Here is a 22,334-nt window from a genome sequence, read left to right on the forward strand (position 1 = left end):
TGGTTATAAAACTCCTATGCAGCCGCCGTGCCTGTTAGATGTGCTGCTGGCAAGGGAAAACACACGTATCTTTAGGCATTGGCCATGCTGAAGGATGATTGGGATGAAATATAGAATTCTTTTTCAGGATCTCCTTCTACTCACAGCAAACAAGCAGTACCTACAGATGTTTTAATTCTTCTTGCTATACTGCTGTCCTGTGTGGCCCAGGCTCTGTAACTACTGTCAACTCAAATGTCAGTTGGTATTTATTACACCAGAACCAGAGCAAGGAATTTCTAAAGACCTTAAGGAAAGCATATTTAGTTTCTCATCCTCAAGAGAAATTTTGGAATAATTCCAAGTGAGGAAAGATGATAGGATAAAATTTTTAAACTTTCAGTGAGCCATATTTGCACATACACATTTCCCATGCTAGAAGGACATTTGAAGCGGATGGGATGTGACCAACACCCGCGTTCCCAGAGATGTAGCAGAGCTCTCTTTTGTAACTCAGGGCTATGGTAATAATACTTTTATTGTATGCTCAGTTAAATTGCCCTTCCCAGAGGCAGTGCTCTGGCCTGCTCCGATGGGCACCAGCAAAATGACACCTGTGAGAGAGCAGGTGAAACACATTCAGGTCCACTGCTTCCTTACAAGCAGCTGGTAGGCATTGATTGCTCTTAACGAGAGCATTCAAAGTTCTTGCAAGGGGCAGGCTGAGATGTTCCCTTGTATTTACTGCAGCCGGTTTGTAGCGCCCTCAGGCAGGGCCGGGTGGAACACGGGCCCAGCTCTCCAGGGGGGCCCGGCTCCCCCTCGGGGCCCGGCTGTCCCTCGGGGCCCGGCTGTCCCTCAGGGCCCGGCTCTCCCGGGGGGCCCAGCTGTCCCTCGGGGCCCGGCTGTCCCTCAGGGCCCGGCTGTCCCTCAGGGCCCGGCTCTCCCGGGGGGCCCGGCTGTCCCCGAGGGCCCGGCTCCCCCTCGGGGCCCGGCTGTCCCTCGGGGCCCGGCTGTCCCTCGGGGCCCGGCTGTCCCTCAGGGCCCGGCTCTCCCGGGGGGCCCGGCTCTCCCGGGGGGCCCGGCTCCCCCTCGGGGCCCGGCTGTCCCTCAGGGCCCGGCTCTCCCGGGGGGCCCGGCTGTCCCCGAGGGCCCGGCTCTCCCGGGGGGCCCAGCTGTCCCTCGGGGCCCGGCTGTCCCTCAGGGCCCGGCTGTTCCTCAGGGTCCGGCTGTCCCTCAGGGCCCGGCTCTCCCGGGGGGCCCGGCTGTCCCCGAGGGCCCGGCTCCCCCTCGGGGCCCGGCTCTCCCGGGGGGCCCGGCTGTCCCTCGGGGCCCGGCTCCCCCTCAGGGCCCGGCTCCCCCTCAGGGCCCGGCTCTCCCGGGCCCGGGGCCGTGCTGCGCAGGCAGGGCTGCGGCTCGGGCTGTTTGTGGCGGGGGTCTCACAGAGAACAGCTGCAGAGCATGATAGCAACAGAAGCACGGAAATGGAAGGCTGAGATGGCAAAAAGGAATCTGAACCCCGGGTAGGGGAATAGTGCCCAGACCGTAAAGCTAGTGAAGGAATATTCAAAGACATGGGGGATGCCCAAAGCAGTAGAGACTCCGGTGGTATGAAGGGAGAGAAAGCTGTGGGTATCGTGTCCTGTGTCCCAGATAAATCCCATTCTAGCTCCTTTCTCTCTCTAGAGAGCGATAGGGCAGCCTCTGCTCCCTGCTGGTGCTGAGGGCTCTGCTCTGCCAGGCCATTGCCAGACAATGCCTCCAGGGCCTTCCTGGCATGGAGATGATCTCTGCTAACTGCAGAGATGTTTTGGAAAACATTTTGGAGTCTTTTGGACTGAAATGTGCAACACTGTATAATTCTCTGCTAGAAGGACATACCCAAGCAGAAGTCAATAACACAGTCCCAACACAATTGTCTCTTGCGTGGGAGGCTCTTGGATCCTTCCCAGTGTTTATAAAGAGTAAAATAACGAATGCATTCATTACTAATAATGACACAAACATATGAAAAACTTTAAAATAAATACTTGAAAGAGTACTAAGCCTACTACCAGAATGCAGCCTAAGGGTTCTCAGCAGCAAAGTGAAGTAGAAAATTGTGGCTGAAAGGAACAGATGTTTAAAATGAATGCTTTCAGTGTGCTGAACTAAAATATAATTTGAACACATACAGAAGACATATAGACTGTCTTTCAGCAACACAAACCCCTGAAACACCTATACAAGTAACCTTGCTTTGGATCAGCAAGGCTTATTCTATTTATTAAATCAATAAGTGTAAAGCCCATAGACCATTTTAGTTATCAGGCTTTTCCAAATGAATATCCCAAGCATTTCTAATCACAACCAACTGATTTCCATTATTTTGACCTCCTTCTTCTTTGACTGGATCAATAATGTCTGATGTAATAATTTATCAAATTATACTGGGAAAATTATTGATTCTTCTTGTACACTTTAGCTGGGAGAAAAATATGTCAGGCTCTCACTTTAGTCTAAATGGCTTCAGAGATTTAAATTAAATTGCATTTGGTATTTGTATGAAGGATATTAGCACTGTATGTAAAACAAATCACTGAAGCTGAAATGGATGTTTTACTTGCCCCAGTTCCCCTGACACTTTTATGGCACCCATCACTGCAGAGTGTTTTTCATACCCTAATTGCTTTGTGAGATCTCTGCCTGTGCCTCCCACCCCGTGCGCTGGCACAGCATTCAGCAATGCCGTCTGACACTCCTCCTGCCTCTTGGGGAGGCTCAACTCGAGGCCAACTGGAGATTTTATTTAGTTAAGAGATGTACTATAGGAGTAGAAATATTTCATGTAAATCCTGGGTGTTCACAAAAGAATCAAAAGCTTATGTGTATACAATAGCATGAGGCAGGATTAATATTTAGCCATGCTACGTTTTTAGGTGTAGGGTTTATTAGTGAAAGAAGTATTTGAAAGAAGACAGTGAAGAAAACTGTATGTTACAATATGCTGTATTTTCTAACAGTACTGTGGCCGTGAACTAACAATTGCAATTCATTTACAAATATCAAACTTGTGGAAATCTAGCCAATTTTATTTCTTAATAGCTGTGTGCTCATACATTTTGGGGGATGTGAAAATGAAAACACTAAAACAATGTGCTGAGTCATTAAGTAGAATGAACCACCCCTTCCCCCCACAGTTTTAATCTCTCACTGTATCACTTACCTGTTCCACGTGTCGTAATAGCCAGCCGTAGTTTCTTTTTCACCTTTTGTTTCTGATGAAGAGACTTAAAAATTGCAAATGTTTCTCCCCTTAGATGCAAGAGCATAAATCACGAGTAATACTGAGCTCTCTGCCTCATATTGATTCTTTCGTGAACTAAGCCAGATGGGTTCAGATATGAGCATGATCTAATATTCCCCTTAGCTTGATTTATAGATTTCTTTGTGCATTACCTGACCATAAATGAGTCTTGCATTATTTCTTGTGTGCCTGTCAAATTAAAGAAAAATATTCTCATTGACCTTTCAACCTGGGAGAAAAAAATGAGTCAGAGACATTTTTCCGCATGTATTACAGGGATCTTGGTGCTTACATGCCAATTAAGAGTGTGTGATTATGAAAGAGGTCTAGCAATTTGTGTTGTGTGTAATGATTTCATTTTCCCGTAAAGCACGCAGTGGATGTACTGACAGTAGCATAAGCTACATTGCAAATAGCCCTAGAAGGGAGAAGAAGGGGAGAACAATTTGGCACAATTCATTCCTTAATTTACAGAAACAAGCACTGATTGCAAGAACCGAAATGTTTTTCTGGAAGGAAATAATGTTCTTTAAAATGTGGGCCCAGCAAGCAAAATTGCTGAGCCTCCGCCACAGAGGCGTTAATGCCATTGAAGGGAGCAGGAATCAGGGGCGTCTGCTGACCCCAGAAACCTCTCCTGGAAACAAAACTAGTTTAATATGGAAGAAAAATAATGAGCAATGTATCATGAGCTTATCATTAGGACACAACCTTGGGCTCTGGACTTGCATCCAACTTGAATGGGAGACACTGAGCTTTGTCTGAGCAAAGAGCTCCTGCTTAACCTGAAGGGACTGACCTCAATGGCCCCTCACCTCTTCCCACAGTTTTCAAGTGTGCTTCTACAGCCTAATAAGCCTATTATCTCCTCTCCATTTATTTGTAAATAATGTTGAAACCTAGCATATCTAGGCATTAAAAAAAGAAAATATTTCCATCTTTGCCATTCCTCAGTTTTTTGACCAGATGAGGTATGGTAAACATGCTCTGAAACTGCTCAGCAGACCAAATCCCTGTCATGTTTCTATTCAAGTTGTATCTCTATTCTGTATCAGGAGATAACATTTTCACAGTAAGAACAAAATTTTAGCTTCTGCCTTCTAAGAAATAACTTTTTAAATAAGTCTTTCTATGCTATGTGAGCGTGCCACAAAACCTGGCTGGTAGCCCTGGCTCTGGAAACAGGCAGACCTGTTTGTGTTCTCAGCTCTCCTTTCCAGGTACCCCACCCCCACATGTCTGTGTCACCAGAAAAAAATCCTTTTTTTCCCCCATTTTTATCCAACTCAGATATGTTTAGACTAGCCACCATGCTCTTACAGATGAAAATAAAGGTTCAGGAATATTAATGCTCCTTTCCAAACCCTCGTTAAGGTCATTGAGACATTGACTACCCCATTTCCTAGGCTACAGTCTTTATTTTATTCTTACATAAATATAAGAATAAATGCTCTGCTGTGGCAAGAAGGCTTTTCTTAACACATCCAACTGGCCAAACAATGAAGTGTTTTACATCTGCCCAGGGATGCATCTAAACAGTGTATCTGTTCTGGGGGTCAGTATATTCAGGAGAGAAGGTCATAAGTATAGATTTTCTTTGGTTTGGATGCTTTATTTTAATTCCCGTGGCTGATCACATTTGTTTATTTTTATTACACTAAGGTTCCAGTCCCCGAGAATGGGATCTGTGGTGCTAAAGACACTTTTATTATATATGAGACTTCAAGTGATAGTCTTTGCCCTGAGGAGCTCACAATAAAAATAAGCAGGCAGATAGATAAAAGACATGATTCAGCATCAGATGTAATTTGCTGTATGAAGCTGATCCAATTGTATTTGAAGGATTTATTTTACAGTTGAAGAAACTTAGGCACAATGAAATTAAATGACTTGCAGAAAATACCACAGAAGTCCCTGGCAAAGTAAGAACTAAATTCTAATTGCCCCATAGCTCCCAGGACAGCCCTTCTTTTTGAAGCAGAGGGAGCTATTTAAGCATTACCTGGACACAACTACACATGCTGTACACCCCAGTTTGTAGAAATTTTAAAGGCCTATGCACTTCTGCCACCCAGCAGGTTTTTTTGTGTTTTTTAAATCCCTCTGCTGTGCATGAGGTTGGTACCATCTCTTCTTCCTGAGCAGTTTTTATTCAGGGATACTCTTGACATCTAGCACAAATGGTGCTTTGAAGAGATGTTTACTGCATAAAGACACAGAAAATACACCTGAATTTCCTATTGTGGTCAGTATATTTATATGAAAAGTATTGTGGTAGGTCAGAATGCAGTGATTGCTATTCCCCTTCACATGGTAATTTATAATTGTGGATCTACATCTGACTAAAAGACTGTTCAGAGTCTGGCTTGCATGGTAATAACACAGGCTCTCCTCAATATCCTTTTAGTATGGCAAAGCCCCTTCACTTAAAAAAATTCTATGAACATACAAAATGAAAGTTAAAAACCTCTTGCAAAATATAAAAATAATAATGCACAATCAGTGAAATCCTAAATCATAATGACAACTTTATCCAGTGTCAGCTACAGACACTCGCTGACTACAGTGTTTTAAGAGAAACATTTCTATGTCTGGTAAGCAAAACAAACAACAAACAAACAAACAAAAATTAAAAAGGGAAAAGAGGCAGGGAACGAATATTCAAGAATTTCTTAATAGAATTGAGGGGCTAACAGCTGAGGAAAACCACTGACTCTGTGATACTATGGAGTTTTATTTCACAGAAAAAAAAAATAGGATGCTGTAGGCTCAAAACATCCTGTTCCCTTGAATAACATTTCTCAGTCTGGGAAGTATAAACATCCACAAGTCACCTTCATGTCTATATACTATAAACAATTATCTTTGGTTCCCTTTGTTGAACCCACTAAAGGGTTTTTTTCTTCACTAGCCTGGAAAAACAAATGTGCAAGGCTGAGGGCTGGTACCTCGCTGTTGTTATGAGCTGGACTATGGCACTCTCATTTAAAAAGTGAAACAACAGGCTGACCTGTGAGACTTTTACTGTATAATGAATAGGATCTTAAAACCAGACTGCTTCATGGGGGAGTTTTCTGCTGGCATTAGGACTACAAATTTTTTCCTGCCCTGAGGTTGGTAATGGACAGACTGTGAATGTGGTTCAGGCTTCCAGGCAAGGGAAAAGCTGTAAATCCATGCATCTTCTCAAAACTCCCCTCCCTACTTCAGTATTCCTAGAGCTTTCTTAGAACACAAGTCTAAGGATAGAAGGAAATATGTCTCAGCAAGGCTGAAAAGAAAGAAAGCCAAAATTTTCCCAAGTTCTTGCTGATATTCAAGACCTGAGCCATCCACACCAAGAATCCTTGTGACACCCTTCAGGGGGATCTCCAGGTTGTCTCTACACAGCAGGGAAATATCCTTTTATTGCTGGACACATTCTGCCCTTATGAGGCAGTGAGGAGATAACCTGAGTTGAGCTTTTTTGGAAGTATCCATCACTACAGTCCAAGCAATAAATCCTTCTCCTCATCCAGAAGTTTATTCCATAGTAGAAACATAGATAGTGAAAGAGAAAATCACTTGGATCATCTAGTTTATCCCTTGCTGGGATAAAGATGGTTTTTTGCCTTCATTATCTTTGCAGACAATACCTCACCCAAAATTATCACCTGACCTAAAGTCTGACAGAGAAATGGAATATTCTTACTAAAACAATCCCTGCTCGGATGCCTGGTTTATTGTTTGTGTAGCAGCAGAGAATGAGTACAGCTTACAAGGTGAGAAAAAGGGGGCAGAACTGCAAACATTTATCCTTCCCAAGGATAGCAGGGGAGATGCTGAGGGAAGGATAAAACAGAGCATTATGTGTCTGTGAGCAGAACTGTCCTGAGGGGGTACTAATCTGGGAGAATTGCTGGAAATCACTAAAAAAGAATAAATGTAGTAGTGGTATCTAGGAGGGTCCTAAAGGACTCCCCTTTCCCTAATCCAGGGGATTCTCTGAGAAAGGACAGGGAAGCTGTCCCCATCCCCTCCCCCACAGCATCCCTATAAAGGGAAGAAGTCACAAAAGTGTTGATGTCTTCTTTTTAAAATTATAATGCCTCTCAAGGCTCTGTACAACAGCTGGAAGCCACAGTTGCTCCTGAGGACCAGACCCACTAAAACATGATTTTGCAATGCCCATAGTTTTTTAGGGCTTCACGTGTGCTCTTGTGCCACAAGTCACAATTTCATTTCCAGAAGGTGTTTGCTTTCATAACATTCAAGGTGACTCTAGGACAAGACCTAGAGCAGTGAGAGTGAAAAGCAAGGCTTTGCCATACTTTGACTGATTCAAGGTCCAGCCTGTGGGAGACTCATCCTGTCTCTGCCACCAGGAATTGCTGTAAACTGTTCCCATCCTCCTTGGTGTCCTTGAAAGGACACTTTAACAGCCAGGCAGCATTCTGTTCTCCATGGATCCTTGGGGACAAAGCCAGCTCCCCTTTTGGCTCCTCTGGCTTCTCACTTTTATATTTGAGTGTCTAGGTCTTGAATTTACACCTTCCTCTTGCACCCTTTTACCCCTTTTCCTCGTGTCTGTTGCCTCACCAGGACCCCTGGGCAGCCCAAATCCCTCTTTTCTTTCATCACCTTAAGCAGGTGCATGGGCTGCTGTCTTTGCCTGATTTATTCAGTGTATTTTGCAGTCAGTGTGGGGGCTGGGGAGGGATATGCTGGGAGCAATGTCAGAGGCAGGAGGTCTGCAGAGGCAAACCCAGTTTGTGGATTGGTGTCTCACCATGGACTGTGTGCTCCTCAGCCTCTCCCTGCCCTCTGACCCTGCTTTGCCCTCCAGCACAACCTGCTCCCAGGACCAGGGCTCCTGCTGAGGGCTAAGCCATCCCTGTCACCTGCCAAAGGATGCCAAAAACCTTTGTGATCTTATTGCATAAACAACTGGGTTGGGATGGTCAATCTTTTAAACAATCAACTAAGAAAAAGGTGATATTTTGGCCCAAACAGGGTGGAGATGAGAGGCTCTTGTTCTTGGGGACGGACAGGAAATACAGCTTTCCAAATCAGTTTATTTTGCTTATGATTCACCACAGGATTTTACCTTGCCTTTCAGAATGTTGTGAGCACACATGAACAAAAGACATGGTATTTTGATACACTGTGGTATTTAGAGCAGCCACAAAATATTAGAATCCAAATCATATCCAACTATCATGTGATTATATGGCGAACTTGCATAGCAGGAGATCCTCTGTGCCATGCTCAGCCCTTGACAGAGCTCTCACAAGCAATGTGAGTGATGAGCTCCTATTTAGGAACTGACAAATTCGTGTGGATCAATGATTATTAAAAAGAAAATGTCATTAAAGAGGACAGTTCGGTGCGGTATCATCCAGGAGCTGTCAATGTCTCTGCCGGGAAAATTAAAATAAAGTCATCTTACAACACATATTTCAAACATTTTGAATTTAATAATTAACTAAAAGACAGATGCAACAGCCCATTTCCAAAGTGCATTTCAGTGTCCATTAAAAACACTGATTGTCTAAAAATCAATTACTTCATTGTAATTCTTGCTGAGGCTTGCTGGGATCTTTCATTTATCAAGTGTTTTATGAACTATTTGTTGTTTCTAGAGTTTTCTTTTAATGAGGGTAGCAGCTAATTGAACATGAGAAATGTTTTTCTGAACTTAAAAAAAAAAATCCAAACGTTTTGTTTTAACACTTATAAGAAAAAAAAGTAATTTTTGTATTGGAAATTAGTTTTAATTTTGAAGATAAAAGTGATAAAAACTAAACACTTGAATTGTCTTTTGGACAACTGAAGCAATTCTTCCCCCTACTGATTTTGGTTTAACCACTGAAAGGAAAAATTATTCAGAGTCCAATTCTTCTGGAAGGAACAGGCTCTGCAGATTTTACTTGTTCACTTGGTATTGCCCTATGAAGCTGTCACGGCTCTGCTGACAGAGCGAGGTGAAGTGCCAGTGAAATCGGCAGTATTGCTACAAATAAATATTTATAGAGTACAAAGATAGGAGATATTTTAGAAAGTTTGTCCTGTCCTATTTGTCAGCAGTCCTCATGTGCATTCATAGTTATTGGAGTTTTGTTTTTTTTTTCAATAGGTCAATGTAGAACTTAGAATTAATTATTTTAAAAACAGAATTATTACAGGTACTTTCTCTCATGATTTTTCAGAACTGGGACCCCAATTGCAAACCCACACAAGCCCAGGACAAGAAGAGCCAATGGTTTCACAGAATAAAGGAGTAAGCAAACCAAGGGACTGGTACCAAGTGCTGGAGGAGTACAAGGAAGAAGCTGGAAAAGCAGCGCTCACTTGCTGGATTCTTGTGGTTTATGATGGACACCATTAATGCCAGGCTGTACATGTGCCAGGGAATGTGCAGAAATCTCATCCTGAGCATGTCCACAGAACCCAACGTGCTGCAGTGCAGGAGGCTGTTTCCATCTTTCACATCTTTGACATTGTTAGAAATCTTCATACGGCCTCATTTTACAAACTTAGGTTCAAATTTCTCCCTTCTTCTCAACCTCCCTGTTGCTTTGGGGACCTGCAATTCTTTCACCATACCAAGATCTCACTCTCAGGTATGATCTCCTTTTCCATGATGGGATACAACCTTTACCTGAGGCTTTCTACATTTTCCATTTGTCAGGTGTAGATTTGTTATCCAGGGAAAGCAGCAAGCCAAGAGAGGCTGTGTGCTGGCTGAGCCCTGCTCTGCCAGGGAGAGCCCAGGGCAGGGTGGGCTGGGACTGGCAGCTCCTGTGGGATGCTGAGCTGAGACAAGGGCAGATTCATCACTACAGCCAAATCACAGCACCCAGGCTGAATCAAAATCATCTAGACAGAGCCTTTCTGCTTTCACCAAACTGAATTTTCTTTACAAGAATTCTGTATTGCATGACAAGTTTTAAAACTGAGATTTTTTTTAATCTTAAAAAAACCCCAAACTTAAAACTTTGCATAGGACAGAAATTCATATTTTGGTGATAAATCAGAGGAAACTGTGTTACTGGAGAAACTGAATGTCTGGGGACAGGTAGCTGACAGTACATTCCAAAATAGCAGAGATCCTTCCACATAGGGCAGGAATAATCCTGAGGACAGTCCTGCCTCCCTGTTACCTGTGCACAAGCTGCACCAAACTCATACAAAGCTTTTGCAGCAAACAAAATTTGAACTTAGGAGCCTTTATAAGCAGTTGCTTTCTTCAGTCTTACTGCTTTCTGTTGATACCTTGGCAGCAAAATGGAGAGTTATTTCATATATTTTGATTTGCAAAATTAAATTTGGAGGGGAGAGAGATAATTTCATTAAGTAAACCAATATAAACAAAAATAGCCCTTCTGGGTAAGAAAATACAGCTGTCTGTGGGAAGTGCATGTAAGTCAATGCAAACAACAGCCATCTAAAAACATGATGCTCTGTATTTCTTGCAACCAAACTTCAAAAGGAGATGAAAACAAAGGAGGACAATGATATATAGATTAGAGAACATAACATGTGGAGAAGCTGAAAAGCCAAATTCATAGAGCCCATGAAAGAGATGGCTCAGGGTGAACATGAGCACAGTCTAATATCAAAGGAACAACAGAAATGAAGGAAGTTATTCGCAGTCTCAGAAAATTGTAGGCCAGGGAGCAATGGCCTGAAGCTAAGAAAGAAAAAGTTTAGGTGAGATATTAGAGGGGAAGAGAAGCCCTGAGAAAAGAAAATAACAGGGTAGTTGAATACCCAAAGAGGGAAAGTTCCCAGTGTGGCATAACTGCCAGGCTTGTGCAGCAGTGAGATGGTGTATGGCTGCAGAAAGCAGAGGCTTGGTACAGACACACAGGAGCCAGCTCGGATGGATCGAGTATTCCTTGGTCCCACAGGCTCTGCTCCAGGTAATGGCACACAGTGATACATGGAATTACAAGGCAGAGCTGCTTCTTTGAATTAGCTCAGCTGCTTCCTCTGATTCTCTCTTATATATCTCCTTTATCCATCATGCACCCTCCCTTCCCATCCAAATGTGGATGAATTCCATGTAGTCTCCTCTCACTGAGCTCAGCTTTCTGTCCCGCTGACAAGAGGTGTCAGGAGAACTGCTGGAAGAAGAAGCAGTTGTTACTAAGGCAAGGCCAGCCAAGAGGGCTGCTGATATGATGGATTATGGAAGGAAGTCTCAAAGTCACTTAAGGATGAGGAGCTGGAGGTGTGCATGAGTAATGCCAATGATCATACAAAAAACTCTGCAGCACTGAAAAACTGGAAGAAAGCACTGCCTCTGCTCAGAGCACTGCAAAAGCCAACAGGGACTGGTCTCCACTGAAAGAATAAGGAGATTCCCAGGGCTGAGCAGGACTTTGTGAAGGGAAGACTCCTCCTGAAGGAAATGATGAGCTCTAGTGGTGGGTCCTCTGCACAAGTTCTCCCTGCTACTTCTTCGCCCTAGAAATGCACAGGAATGGGATCAGCTGGGCTGGAGACAGGCTGATACTAATTCTCTAACATGTGAGAGAAAGGTATCTCTAATACACACACTTCATAAGGTGTGCTAATAACAAACAACAGCAAGTTTATAGCCCAGAAGACACCCTGGAGATGGGATTTGGTTGCTCAGAGGAGCGTGGGAGGAAGCAGGAAGGCTGTTGCTACCCACGGGCGTGAGGCTCCTGAAGCGAAATGATGCACCATTATCACAGAGCTCACTGTTGGCTGGCTTCTACTCAAACTCCTGGGCACACAGCTACCAGCACCCAGGGTGCTTTACAGAACAATTAGAGCTACTGCCAGAATAAATACTCAGTGTAGAGCACAGAAACCTGCCATAAATACTGCCAGTTGTCCTTTCCCATCGGGGCACTGCCACAAAGGTCTCTGCACACCCAGCACCGCTGCCCTGGGGCCTTTCCACACCCCGGGCACTGCCCATGGCAGTAATCATCTCACTACTTGTGCCACAAGTGAAGCAAAAAAGCCAAACATACTTCTCACACATTTCTCCAGTGGATGGCCACCGTTTTTAGAGTGGTCCAGGGAGCCAAAGAACAATTTGCCAGTGGTATCTTGGTGATGAGCACCCAGTAAAGGGAATTTCTTGGGTTTGCTGGTTTATTGTTTACAAAGAACTACTCAACATAATGATTCTCTGATGTCTTCACAACAGGTAATAGAAGAAGCACTTCAAAAGAGATATAACTGGGATACAACTGGGTTAGAGAGAAGGTTCATTTATGGTAAATGCCAATCACTAAAAATGTCAGATGCAATACTTTGAAGACCAAATTAAAAAATGAAGAGTTGTTTTTCTTTGGTTTCAAAGCTAAATCCATATCACTTCTTTTGCAGAAAATCCATGGGAATTACTGGTGAAAGAAGAAGTCTAAGAGACTTCTAAAATAATGATTTTAAAAAATTTTAAAAAATTTTGAAAAATAATGATTTTAAAAGTCATCCTATTTTAATTTAAAATTATTCCCCATCCTAAGGAATCCAAACAGGTAAGTACAAACAAGTACTTTCAGAAGGTATGTCCTTGAAGAATCTGGAAAGAATAAAGAAACAAAAGAGCTGCTTGGGTCTGCTGTACCTTCCTCTAAATTGCTTTCTCTCACTAACTTTGCTAAAACAATTGCAGCCACGTCCATGAGCTCAAACACTGGTATTTCTGAATAGCTCTTTAACTGAAAGGAACTGCAGTCATTCTGAAGACATATCTCTGTTACAATCTATAATGAATGTAATCTTCAAGGGGCAATACTTTCTCTCAATTACACAATTTTTCTGTTAAAAGTGGCATGTGTTACAATCTGGGTTGTCAGTTCCTCTGGCCATGGACACACACATTTCTCAGTAAAGCATCTTAGGCACCCCCTGTATGCTATCAATAAGATCAGTATTAATGTGAAAATTTTTTTTAAATTTAATTGCATGTTAGCATAATCTTCCCAGTTATTTTTTTCAATATAAATACATAGGGCACAACAGCTGTTTGGAGAGCTCAAATTAGAGCTGTTTTGTGGCTGTCTCTGCAGCAAATGCCTTTGGCTAATATAATTTAAACCTCTTCTATGAATGAATTTCATGCTTTGAAGCTAGCTAATAATTTCTGTCATTTAAGAACAACGTTCCATGATTTGCTCCTAATAATAAAAAAGAGAAAATGAGCGTTCCTCTGTGCTGCTGCTCCCACCTGCCCGTGTGCCAGAGCACTGCCCTGGCTCTCCCAGGAGCTGCCCTGAGCTGCCTGGGAAGGGGGTGAGGACTCCAGGACAGAGCTTTAGCAAAAAGTGCCAGAGCTGGGAGAATTTCACCAGCACTCCCAAGGTCACAGCCAGAACTCAGAAGGAGAACTATAAATTACGAAGTGCTGGACTGCAGCCAAGCCCATGGGAAGCTGCATTTAGCATATCATTCTCTAAGCAGCAGGATGAAACCTTAACTCCCTTTCAGACAGAATTTGAATGGAATTTGTTATAAGAACACTCTGATTGAAACATCACCGTGACTTTCCATGACAACCCGGAAATGGGTTGCAATCGCAGGGGGATCCTCTTCCAACCAGCCCAAAATGATGATGAGGATGATAGAACCCTATCAAATATTTATGAAAACCAGATGAATTTCTGTGCTAGCAACACATGCTGCTACTATAACAGAGACCTCAGTTAATCTGACATTACCCTGAGCTGAGGTTTCTCCCAATGTAAACTAAAGGGAGAATAACAAGCTGATTCTAGTATTTTGAAGTAAAAGTGCTGCAACAGAGGTTAATAATATATCAGAAGAACACAGTGCAGGTAAATGATTTGATATTTATAGATACCATGCACTGGCTGCCATCAGTGCTGTAGCCCTCCTGTGTAAGGGACAGAATAGAAGAGCTTTGTGTGAGCTATAGACAAGCACATGTTAGGGGTGAATACAACATTTAGTGCTGTGAGGAGACACTGAGACCTGTTTGATACACAAAGCAATATGGGCAGTGCTATTCCAAAGCATTAAACAATTAAAGTTTTTATGAGAAAAGGATTAATTAATTAATTCAAGGATTCAAAAGTAGCTTTAGATTTTAAATGTTGGAAAAAAAAAGAAAAAAGAAAGAAATCGTTCATGTAAATTTTCTGTATCATAAAATCTCTGCACCTTGCTGTCACACTGGTAACTCCAAGACTGGTATTTAAAGATGTGAAATAATACTACTGCCAGTCTCAGTGGGAAGAGTGACATCTTGAAAGGAAATGCCCTCCCCCTAGTCTGCAAAGGAATACTGGCATTAAGTGCTGAAACAGCTGCCATCCTTCGTCTTGGCACTAAGTTAGGTGATAGCAAGCAGTGAAGAGATGCTGGAGAGTTTGGGGAGCACTGTGTGAAGGCAGACAGTTCAGTAATTTATTGGACAGCAGCTTCCTTGGGCTGATCACACAGCCATAACTAACTCAGATGTGAATTATTTTGCTAGTAAGTTATAAGTGACTCGTTAAAACATGGTCACGGGGCTTTGGTATTATGGGAAGAAATGTTAAGAATGGGATCTGAATAATGGTTGAGAAGAAAAGGGAGAAAAGTAATAAATTAGCTTCTGTAGTTAGAGAGGGAGGTTTTTGGATGTGAGTGTGATAAACTCTGCTTTCAGGGAAAGATGGAAAAAGACATGTAAATATTTGTAAAATATCATAGGGATGGCAGGGAAGGAACTTTCCCTAGAACTGGTGGATGTGGAAATGTGTGTTGGATGGAATAAGTTCTGGACTGGGGTATGGAAGGATTAAATAAGAGTTGGTGGTGCTCTGCCTTACAACCAGAGCTGTGATAACCCCCAGATGACGAGGTTTCATCACTGCTGATTAGGATGGGATTCTCTCTTCTGTTGCTTGAGAAACCAGGCAAATACACTTCTGCTACCACAACGAGGCTTGCCCTTCTCTGAGCCTTTGGCATCTGCTCAGATGGAGAAAATAACTCCTTTTCTGAACTGCAACACAAAGGGGAGATTCATGGCATCACCCTGTGTGTGTGCCTGCAGACTCACGTGCTTTACTGACCAGGATGCCACTTGTACAATTTCTTTCTTTATTTCCTAGATCTTTTCACAAATGGATTTTGTGATTCCTGAGAAATGAGAAGTCTAAAGGTTCACAAAAAAACAATCTGTCTGCTTTTTGCCAATGAAAGAGCAACTTAGCTTTTACCCTTTTTTATGCACTAGTCTAACTTCTGATGCACTCCTTATATTTCTGAACTTTTTTACTAATTCAGCTCATACTGATTTATATGCTTTAAGCAGATCAAGCAGCTCATGCAAAAAAACCTGTTAAAGTATTTTAAATAATTATTTAGGTAACATCTTCCATTAAAGGACTTAAAAGCAACACAAAAATTAATTGATTTTCTTTGAGCTAAGTAGTATCCCCATTTCAGGACATAAAAACGAAGGCATATTAAATCTACATATTCAAACGTAGGTGCCTGAAGTCAGACATCTAAATATACATGTCACCAACTAACTACTGCTATGATTCTCCCAACTCTGAAGGGGATCTGGATTTGAGGACCACACTGAATAGAAGAATAAACTAACCTCTCTCAAACTGTTTCTGTGCAGGCATTAAAGGAACCCAGATTTAAAGACCAGGATCTCTTGCAGCTTGGGCTAAATTAGCAACTGTAAAAAATAAAACAACTTTTATTTCGCTCCTAGCTTGAAGTGAATGTCAGATCACAGGCACTCAGGTTCAAAAAGCACTCAGAAAGTTTATGCAACTGATCTGGCCACCTTTCCCAAGGCGAGTAATTAGTGCTCTCTCCAGGATTGCCATTTACTTAACATTTCCTGACTTTCTCGAGGTTGCTTGCTGTATGAATGGCAGTGGCAGATCAGGCCTTAGCAGATCTTAACGTGGCTGTGCTTCTCTGTGGCAGCACTGCAGGCAGCAGCAGTCCCCTCCTGCATCTTCATCCTAAGCACAGCCACCAGCCCTCTCTCCCAGGACACTTGCACATTCAGGAGAGGGAGGCTTCATTCTGATGAAGACTGAAAGGCCGTTTATGGGTGCTCTGATGCACATTTCAAATTAAATACTTTAAGGGTGGTGAAATAATTGCCAGGTTTGCATATTTAATGGACCTTGAGCTATAAGCATTCCCCAAAAATGCCTAGTTAATACTGGTTTGACAGTGAATTTGCGCAGTGCTGAGCTCTGATACATCAAATTAGCATTGATTTGCAAAATGTTACTGAAAGATCTCTCAAAATTTGCCAGGTTCCAAAATCAGTGTAGGAGAAGAGGGTCTCTCACCCTGACTGCCTTCTTAAAAGTCCTTTCCAGCTCCTTACCAGGACTCCAAGGACATTCCTTTCAAATTTCTAAAATCCTTTAGAAATGATAATTCTTTTCAAACTTCATATTTGCATCTTGTTCAAGAGTGATCAGTTCCTCTTGGGGTCTTTCTGCATGGTGCCATTGAAAATCCTCTCGTGCTGGCTCAGGAGTGGAGCTGTGGCCAGTCGAGGTGCAGCTGGGCTCTGCACAGAGCTTGAGTGTTCCAGAATCTGGGATGCAGGTGCTACCCCTCGTGGATGGCTCATAAGTTCCAGGTGGGGTTTAAAGGAACTGGCACTGCCCCATGAAGTTCCTCTGTGGCTTCAGTCCTGGCAACTTCAACAGCTTCCCCTGTCCCTGCACAACATTAGCACAGCTGTGCTCAGTGGACCTGAGGTGCTGGAACATCCTCAATAAACAGAGGAAAGCTGCCAGGCTCTGCTCCCTGAAGGGCTGGAGGCTCTGCCTGTCAGCTCGGGGTGTTTTAACCCCCCTGGCACGGCTCTGCTCGTGCTGGGCACTGCCTGAGCCTGGCCACAGCCTGCCACCCATGGGAAGAGTCTGAAGGAGGCTGCCAGAGGAGGAGTTCTACAGGGTGCCCTTGGCCTGGTTGGTATTAGCTCACTTTGCCCTATTAACTCATTTTGCTCTATGGTTTTTCAGCAGCTATGGTAGAAGTGTGTACCTTGAAACAAAAGTATTAATATATAATGGTGACATTTTTCAACAGAATTTTTATCTTCATCTAAGCAGGGGTACAAGTGGTAGGGATCTGTTAACAGACATTTCCTTGAAAGTGTGCTGTCACAGCTATTAAAACGTTTTACCAGCAAAAGTCATGCAACACCACCTGTGACAGAGGCTTGACACTGGTTTTGATCTCCTGAAAGAACAGAAAATGGGAACAGACTGTTTGTTTAATGGCTGTTTTCTATTAGGGATGCACACTGTGGTGTGGTTACTATGAGGTGGCACATGCCAGCACCTAGTGGCTCTAAAAATGGCACTGCCAGACCTGGAGGGTCATTCCCAGCTTGGCAGGTGTCCCCTCTTTGTTCCAGCTGTCTTCCCTGTCTGCTCTTCACCAGTGGGTCATGCTGTGAACATCAGCTCCTGCTGGTCCTGCTGCCACAGCTCCAAGGTTTCAGTGGTGGCACTGGGAGCAGAGCCTGTGCCTGCAGAACAGCTCCCGACAGAGCGGCTGCTCCAGCTCTCTGCACTGCCATGGTTGTACCTCACACAAACAGAGAACTCCAGGAAACATCTGTGGGATCTCCTTTGTGATTGTCCCCACCAGCTCCCACTCAGCATCAAAATCTGGAGGCTGAAGGGCCGCTCCTGTGGCTCAGCTGAAGCCAGAGACGAATGTTGGCTGCTGTGTGATGACTAAGTCTCACATGCTTATTGCTCCTATCAGTTAGAACTCTTAATCACTTTATGCTGTTTCATCCTATAACATGAATTCACTTCAAGCTGTGAAATTCACCATTTTTGCCATGACTAATTTGTGAAATCTGCCACCTTTCTTTGTGGTTCACGTTGTGCCCTAGTTAGGCATCATCTGTCTGATTAGGGAAGCCTGTGATTTGTTTCTTGCAGTTGAGCCAATACAATTTCACTCCCCTCCTTTCTTCTCTCTGCACCCAACTGCAATTTTGCTGTTGCCCGTGCCCTTGGGTGCACTGAGGCTGGAGTGGTGTGGAGGCCACTCCAGAGCCCTGGCTCTCCTCCTTACAGAACAGAGCTGGGCTCAGCCTGGGGCTTTTACCCTGCCATTGCTTCAAGCTCCCGAGGTCTGTCATGTTTACCATCTTCCTAGATTTCTCCCAGCCTGCTTGCTGCAATATTTTGGAAATCATTTCCCACCTGCCTTGCCAGTGCCTTGTTTCACGATACATTCATCTGTTACTCTTTACATTGAATGTTGCTGGCATTACTAAATGCTATAAATATACCCAGTATACCATAAAAACAGACGAGCAGATGACTGGTCTTGCCTACAAGAAATACTATGAATTTTTCATTTTTTTCACATGCTCTGAGCAAAATCCAGAGGGTGCTTGAGGAACATCTCATAACTGAATCGGGTCCTAAATTCCTATTTTCTCACTAACTAGTTATTTCCTAAAAATATTTTCCCACACTCTTAATGCCCTAATTGTTCCTTGAAGACGTTGCCAGCTCATCCATCCTTTTTCACACCCTCTTAGAAACCCAGTGAAACATTACTTTAGTATTTCTGTTGCTGAAATACAGTGATAAATGGTCTTCTTTTAAAATCAGTGGGAACAGAATAATGGATGTGCAGGAGAGCTTATTGACTTGCTCTTGTCAAAATGGAGTCCTGCCATGAAGTTCAGAAGGATCACAAGATGCTCTGGATATTCATCGTGCTCCTCTTTTCTTGATGGTAAAGCTGATGAGTCTGGACTACGCAGTTCCACAAGATAATGACAGAAAAGCGAAGGAAACCTTCCACCCTAGCTCTTATTTTTACCACAACTTTCCTTTCCATCTCTCTTCCTATATTCTTTTTTTACCAGTTTCACTCAAAGTTAATCACCTCCCTGCCTGAAAAACAGTCATGTGAATAAGATCAATAGCATGATTCCTCTTAACAGATAAACAAATGGACAAATCTCTGATTTGTAATTAACCCTTTATCAAAATCCCAGAAGAGGAGGTTATGGAACAGCCCAAGCTCACGTTCCTGACTTTGTCCAGCTATCACAAAACCTAATGGGCCTGATCCTGTTTCTGCCCACAGAGTTAATAACATTTCTCTGAATGACCCTGAGAGCAGGACTGTGGCTGGTGCTCAGCATGCCATGCCCTTCTCTGTTTGCTGCATCCAGCCCAGCAATCTCACAGCCCTGCTGGCCCAAGCCACTTACTTACCCCCACTGCAGCCTAATCAGATGGCAATAAAAGCTTTTACTGTGCCATCCTGTTTGTGCTCAGCAGAAACATAAAAAGCATATTAGAAAATTGATTTTTGGCATTAATTGTGAGCAAAGAACATTATACTGAGTAGAGATAGGGTGTTTTTTTTCAGGCAGAAAAATTCTATTTTAGTCTTTTAAAAGTGACTGTGGAAGATGCTGAGCTAAGCCCCATGGACACTCTTTTCAAATACCATAAGGCAAAGAGTAGTTACTGAATCTCCTCAGTCTTATTAGCTTACATAAACATAAAAATTTGAATAATGTTTAAAAAGCTAAATTCTCCAGATAATCCATAATCAGTAAATGTTCATTACTGAGATGTAGAAAATATGCATGAGATTTCCCCGGTGGTGTTTTGGTTGCACGATCTAAAAGGCGTAGAAAAGCTTCTTCCATGTGGGGCTGGGCAAAAACTTCTATAGGTTCCTGAGGCCATTTGGCCACAGCCTGGACCTTCCTGGTCCCTTCAGGAAGGAGCAGGAGGAAATCAGAATTCACTGTCTTGTGTTACAGCTCTGGTGATTTATAAATAAATCACCAACCACAGGATGATTGATGTCTCCATATAAATAATTAAGTCTTGACCTTATGTTATGACATCTGCTAAATTTTTTGGCACTTGAAACCAGCGCTCAGGAGAGATCCTTGACTCTGGATAAATGAAGGTGGGACTGGATTCAAGGGGGAGGGGGAGACAGGTTTTTGTTTACCCTCATTTTGTTCTGTTTGATTCCATCAGCTAATTGATGATGATTATTAATCTCTGTTGCCATCTACTCTATGGATTTAATTCCTGCCTGTGATTGCTGTTGGAAAGTTTGCTCCATTAGAAGCAGACTTTGATTGGATTTCCAGTAGCCAGAGTTTCCCAGATGTCCCTCAAATAATTGTGCCTCAAATCAAGTCCAGGCACCTTACAATTATTTTTGTTTGCTATTTACTTTGTTTGGTGGAGGAGCTCCAGCAGCCTGGGTTACACTGTCATTATGCTCAACCAGGCTAGGTAGCAGGTGTCAGCAAAAGTTTAATTTGGAAGCTCATGAATTCAAAAGAAGAGCTTAACAGTTATCCCCAACACAGGGAGCTGCTGTGGCCTGAGCCTGGAGAAGAGAAAATCCCAGGGACATGAAAGGAATTGATGAGACACCAGGCATCTGACAAAATAAAATCTTCTTGGGATAAACTGAGGATAGCTTTCTTGTCAAATAGTGAGCATCATTAACAAACAAAACAGATTTAGCAGCAGCATTTCCAATTTTCATTTCTGAGACCGGTCAGGTTTACTATCCACCCTCTCTCCCTGGTACTGTAGATACAGCCTATTGTCTTAATAGCTGCAACTTTTAAATCTTGCAATAAAATGCAAGAATTTCAGGGTAGGGGTCTAACATTAGAAAAAGGGCATCTTTGGGTTTTTTTAAACATGTTAATCTACATGGAATATAAGACAGATACAGACAGAAAGCAATATTACAACACAATGGCAATAAGGGGTTTTCCTAACCCCTGAAAAATCTTAAGAAACTAATGACACAGCTACGAGCGTGTATCACATCATCCCTGGCTACTACAGCCAGCACCCGGGAATGCCAGCCATGAGCAGGGCTGTCCGACTGCCCATCCATCCCCAGCACCCCGGGGCTGATGTACTTGTTCAGATCATTGCTGGATGTTTGCCGTGGCTTGGACAGACCCGTTCGGGAGGGCTGCGGTGTAAAGGGGCATGGCAAGGTCCGAGCTGCCAAGTGTGGCCGAGCAGGGGAATCGGGACGTGCTCCCGAGGGAGAGCAACGCCCAAAGAAACCCCCTGTTGTCTAAAGATAACTCCAGAAATTAAAAAGTGCCTCCGTGTGTCCCTTCATACCGCTCCTGTTCGCATGGACTGAACTCCGCGTGAACCGGGTTCCCAGTCTAGGGCGATGCCTGCATTTCCCAACTACTTTGCTTTGGATCCCGCTGTTTTCCTCGCAGAAAGCCACGCCGGACCCGGACCCACGGGCGTTGAGCCGTGGCAGCCGCGGGCTCGGCGCTCAGCCGGCGGTGGCTCCGGTGCCCGGGCTGGGCTGGGCTGGGGAGGAGGGGACGCGCCGCAGCCCCGGGTGACCCGCACCGCCCCCGGCCCCGAGCGCGGCCGCTGCCCCTCCGGCCCGCAATTACCGGCACCGCTAATTACCGGGAGACCGCTATTAGACTGCTACCGCTAACAGCCGGGAGAGCAGCCCTGAGCACGGGGGGTCGCGCCGCCGGGGATCAGGAGGGGACACGGGACGAGGGGCCCCGGCGCGGCCCCGCCGCAAGTTCGGTCACTTTCCCGAAGTGGTGCGGGGAAAAGTTGGGGAGCGGCCGGGGGATGCGGGGATCCGGGCGGGGATCCCGGGCCCGGGGACAGGGGGGTCTCGGCACTGACCTGAGCCGCGGCCGCGCCGCCTCCCGCGCTCGCTCAGCGCATCCTCCGCGCCGCTCCCGCCGCCGCCCTGCGCGCCGCAGCCGCGGCTCCGCGCTCCTCGCCGGGGAGGAGAGAGTGAAGCGGGACAGCCCGCCCGGAGACGGGAGGCCGCCGCCCCCCTCCCCGCCTCCCGCCCCGCCGGCCCCGGCCCCGCTGGCGGCCGCCGCCCGGCGCGCACCTCCGGGAGCAGGTGCGGCCTCCGGCGGGGAGCGCTCCCGCTCCTGCCGCGCCCCCGGCGCATCTTCCTCGCCGCGGAGCGGGCGGGGCCGGCCGGGGCCGCCGCCTTTCCAGGGGTGCTCTCGCCTCGCAAGTTTGACACGTTCCGGCGGCGCCGGGCGCTCTCCGCCGCCGGA

At 44.6% G+C, this 22,334-nt stretch overlaps 2 protein-coding genes and 1 long non-coding RNA gene across 6 annotated transcripts in view; 1 reads left to right on the forward strand and 2 right to left on the reverse strand.

The window, feature by feature from the left end:
* Positions 1 to 22,050, reverse strand: part of CHST8 (carbohydrate sulfotransferase 8) — a 176,943-nt gene extending 154,893 nt beyond the window's left edge. The window contains exon 1 of one of the 2 annotated variants that reach the window (XM_086847799.1): positions 21,943 to 22,050. The gene's annotated coding sequence lies outside the window, so the exon portion shown is untranslated. The remainder of the gene's footprint in view (positions 1 to 21,942) is intronic. The other variant, XM_086847801.1, reaches the window with a different exon arrangement.
* Positions 240 to 12,595, forward strand: LOC111922178 (uncharacterized). 3 transcript variants are annotated; one of them, XR_015275450.1, is made up of 3 exons: positions 421 to 503; positions 6,894 to 7,026; positions 9,454 to 12,595. It is a non-coding gene; the product is annotated as an uncharacterized LOC111922178 (long non-coding RNA). The 3 variants fall into 3 exon arrangements; XR_015275452.1 differs by lacking the exon at positions 6,894 to 7,026 and having other exon boundaries at positions 240 to 503; XR_015275451.1 differs by lacking the exons at positions 421 to 503; positions 6,894 to 7,026 and adding an exon at positions 525 to 648.
* Positions 666 to 3,290, reverse strand: LOC147650815 (uncharacterized). The gene is made up of 2 exons (XM_086847474.1): positions 3,185 to 3,290; positions 666 to 1,417 (listed from the first exon to the last, which is right to left on the reverse strand). Exons 1-2 carry the CDS (start codon positions 3,288 to 3,290, stop codon positions 666 to 668), a joined length of 858 nt encoding a protein of 285 aa, XP_086703600.1.
* Positions 22,051 to 22,334: the final 284 nt, after the last annotated feature.

The sequence above is a fragment of the Cyanistes caeruleus genome, chromosome 12, assembly GCF_971803275.1.
Source record: "Cyanistes caeruleus chromosome 12, bCyaCae1.hap1.1, whole genome shotgun sequence".
Lineage (NCBI taxonomy): Eukaryota > Metazoa > Chordata > Aves > Passeriformes > Paridae > Cyanistes > Cyanistes caeruleus.

Excerpts from the sequence above, each read along its gene's own strand:
- LOC147650815 (XM_086847474.1), bottom strand. The coding sequence starts at position 3,290 with ATGCTCTTGCATCTAAGGGGAGAAACATTTGCAATTTTTAAGTCTCTT. Across the intron at positions 1,418-3,184 it reads TATTACGACACGTGGAACAG|ACCCCCGCCACAAACAGCCC; the intron begins GTAAGTGATACA and ends GTTCTCTGTGAG.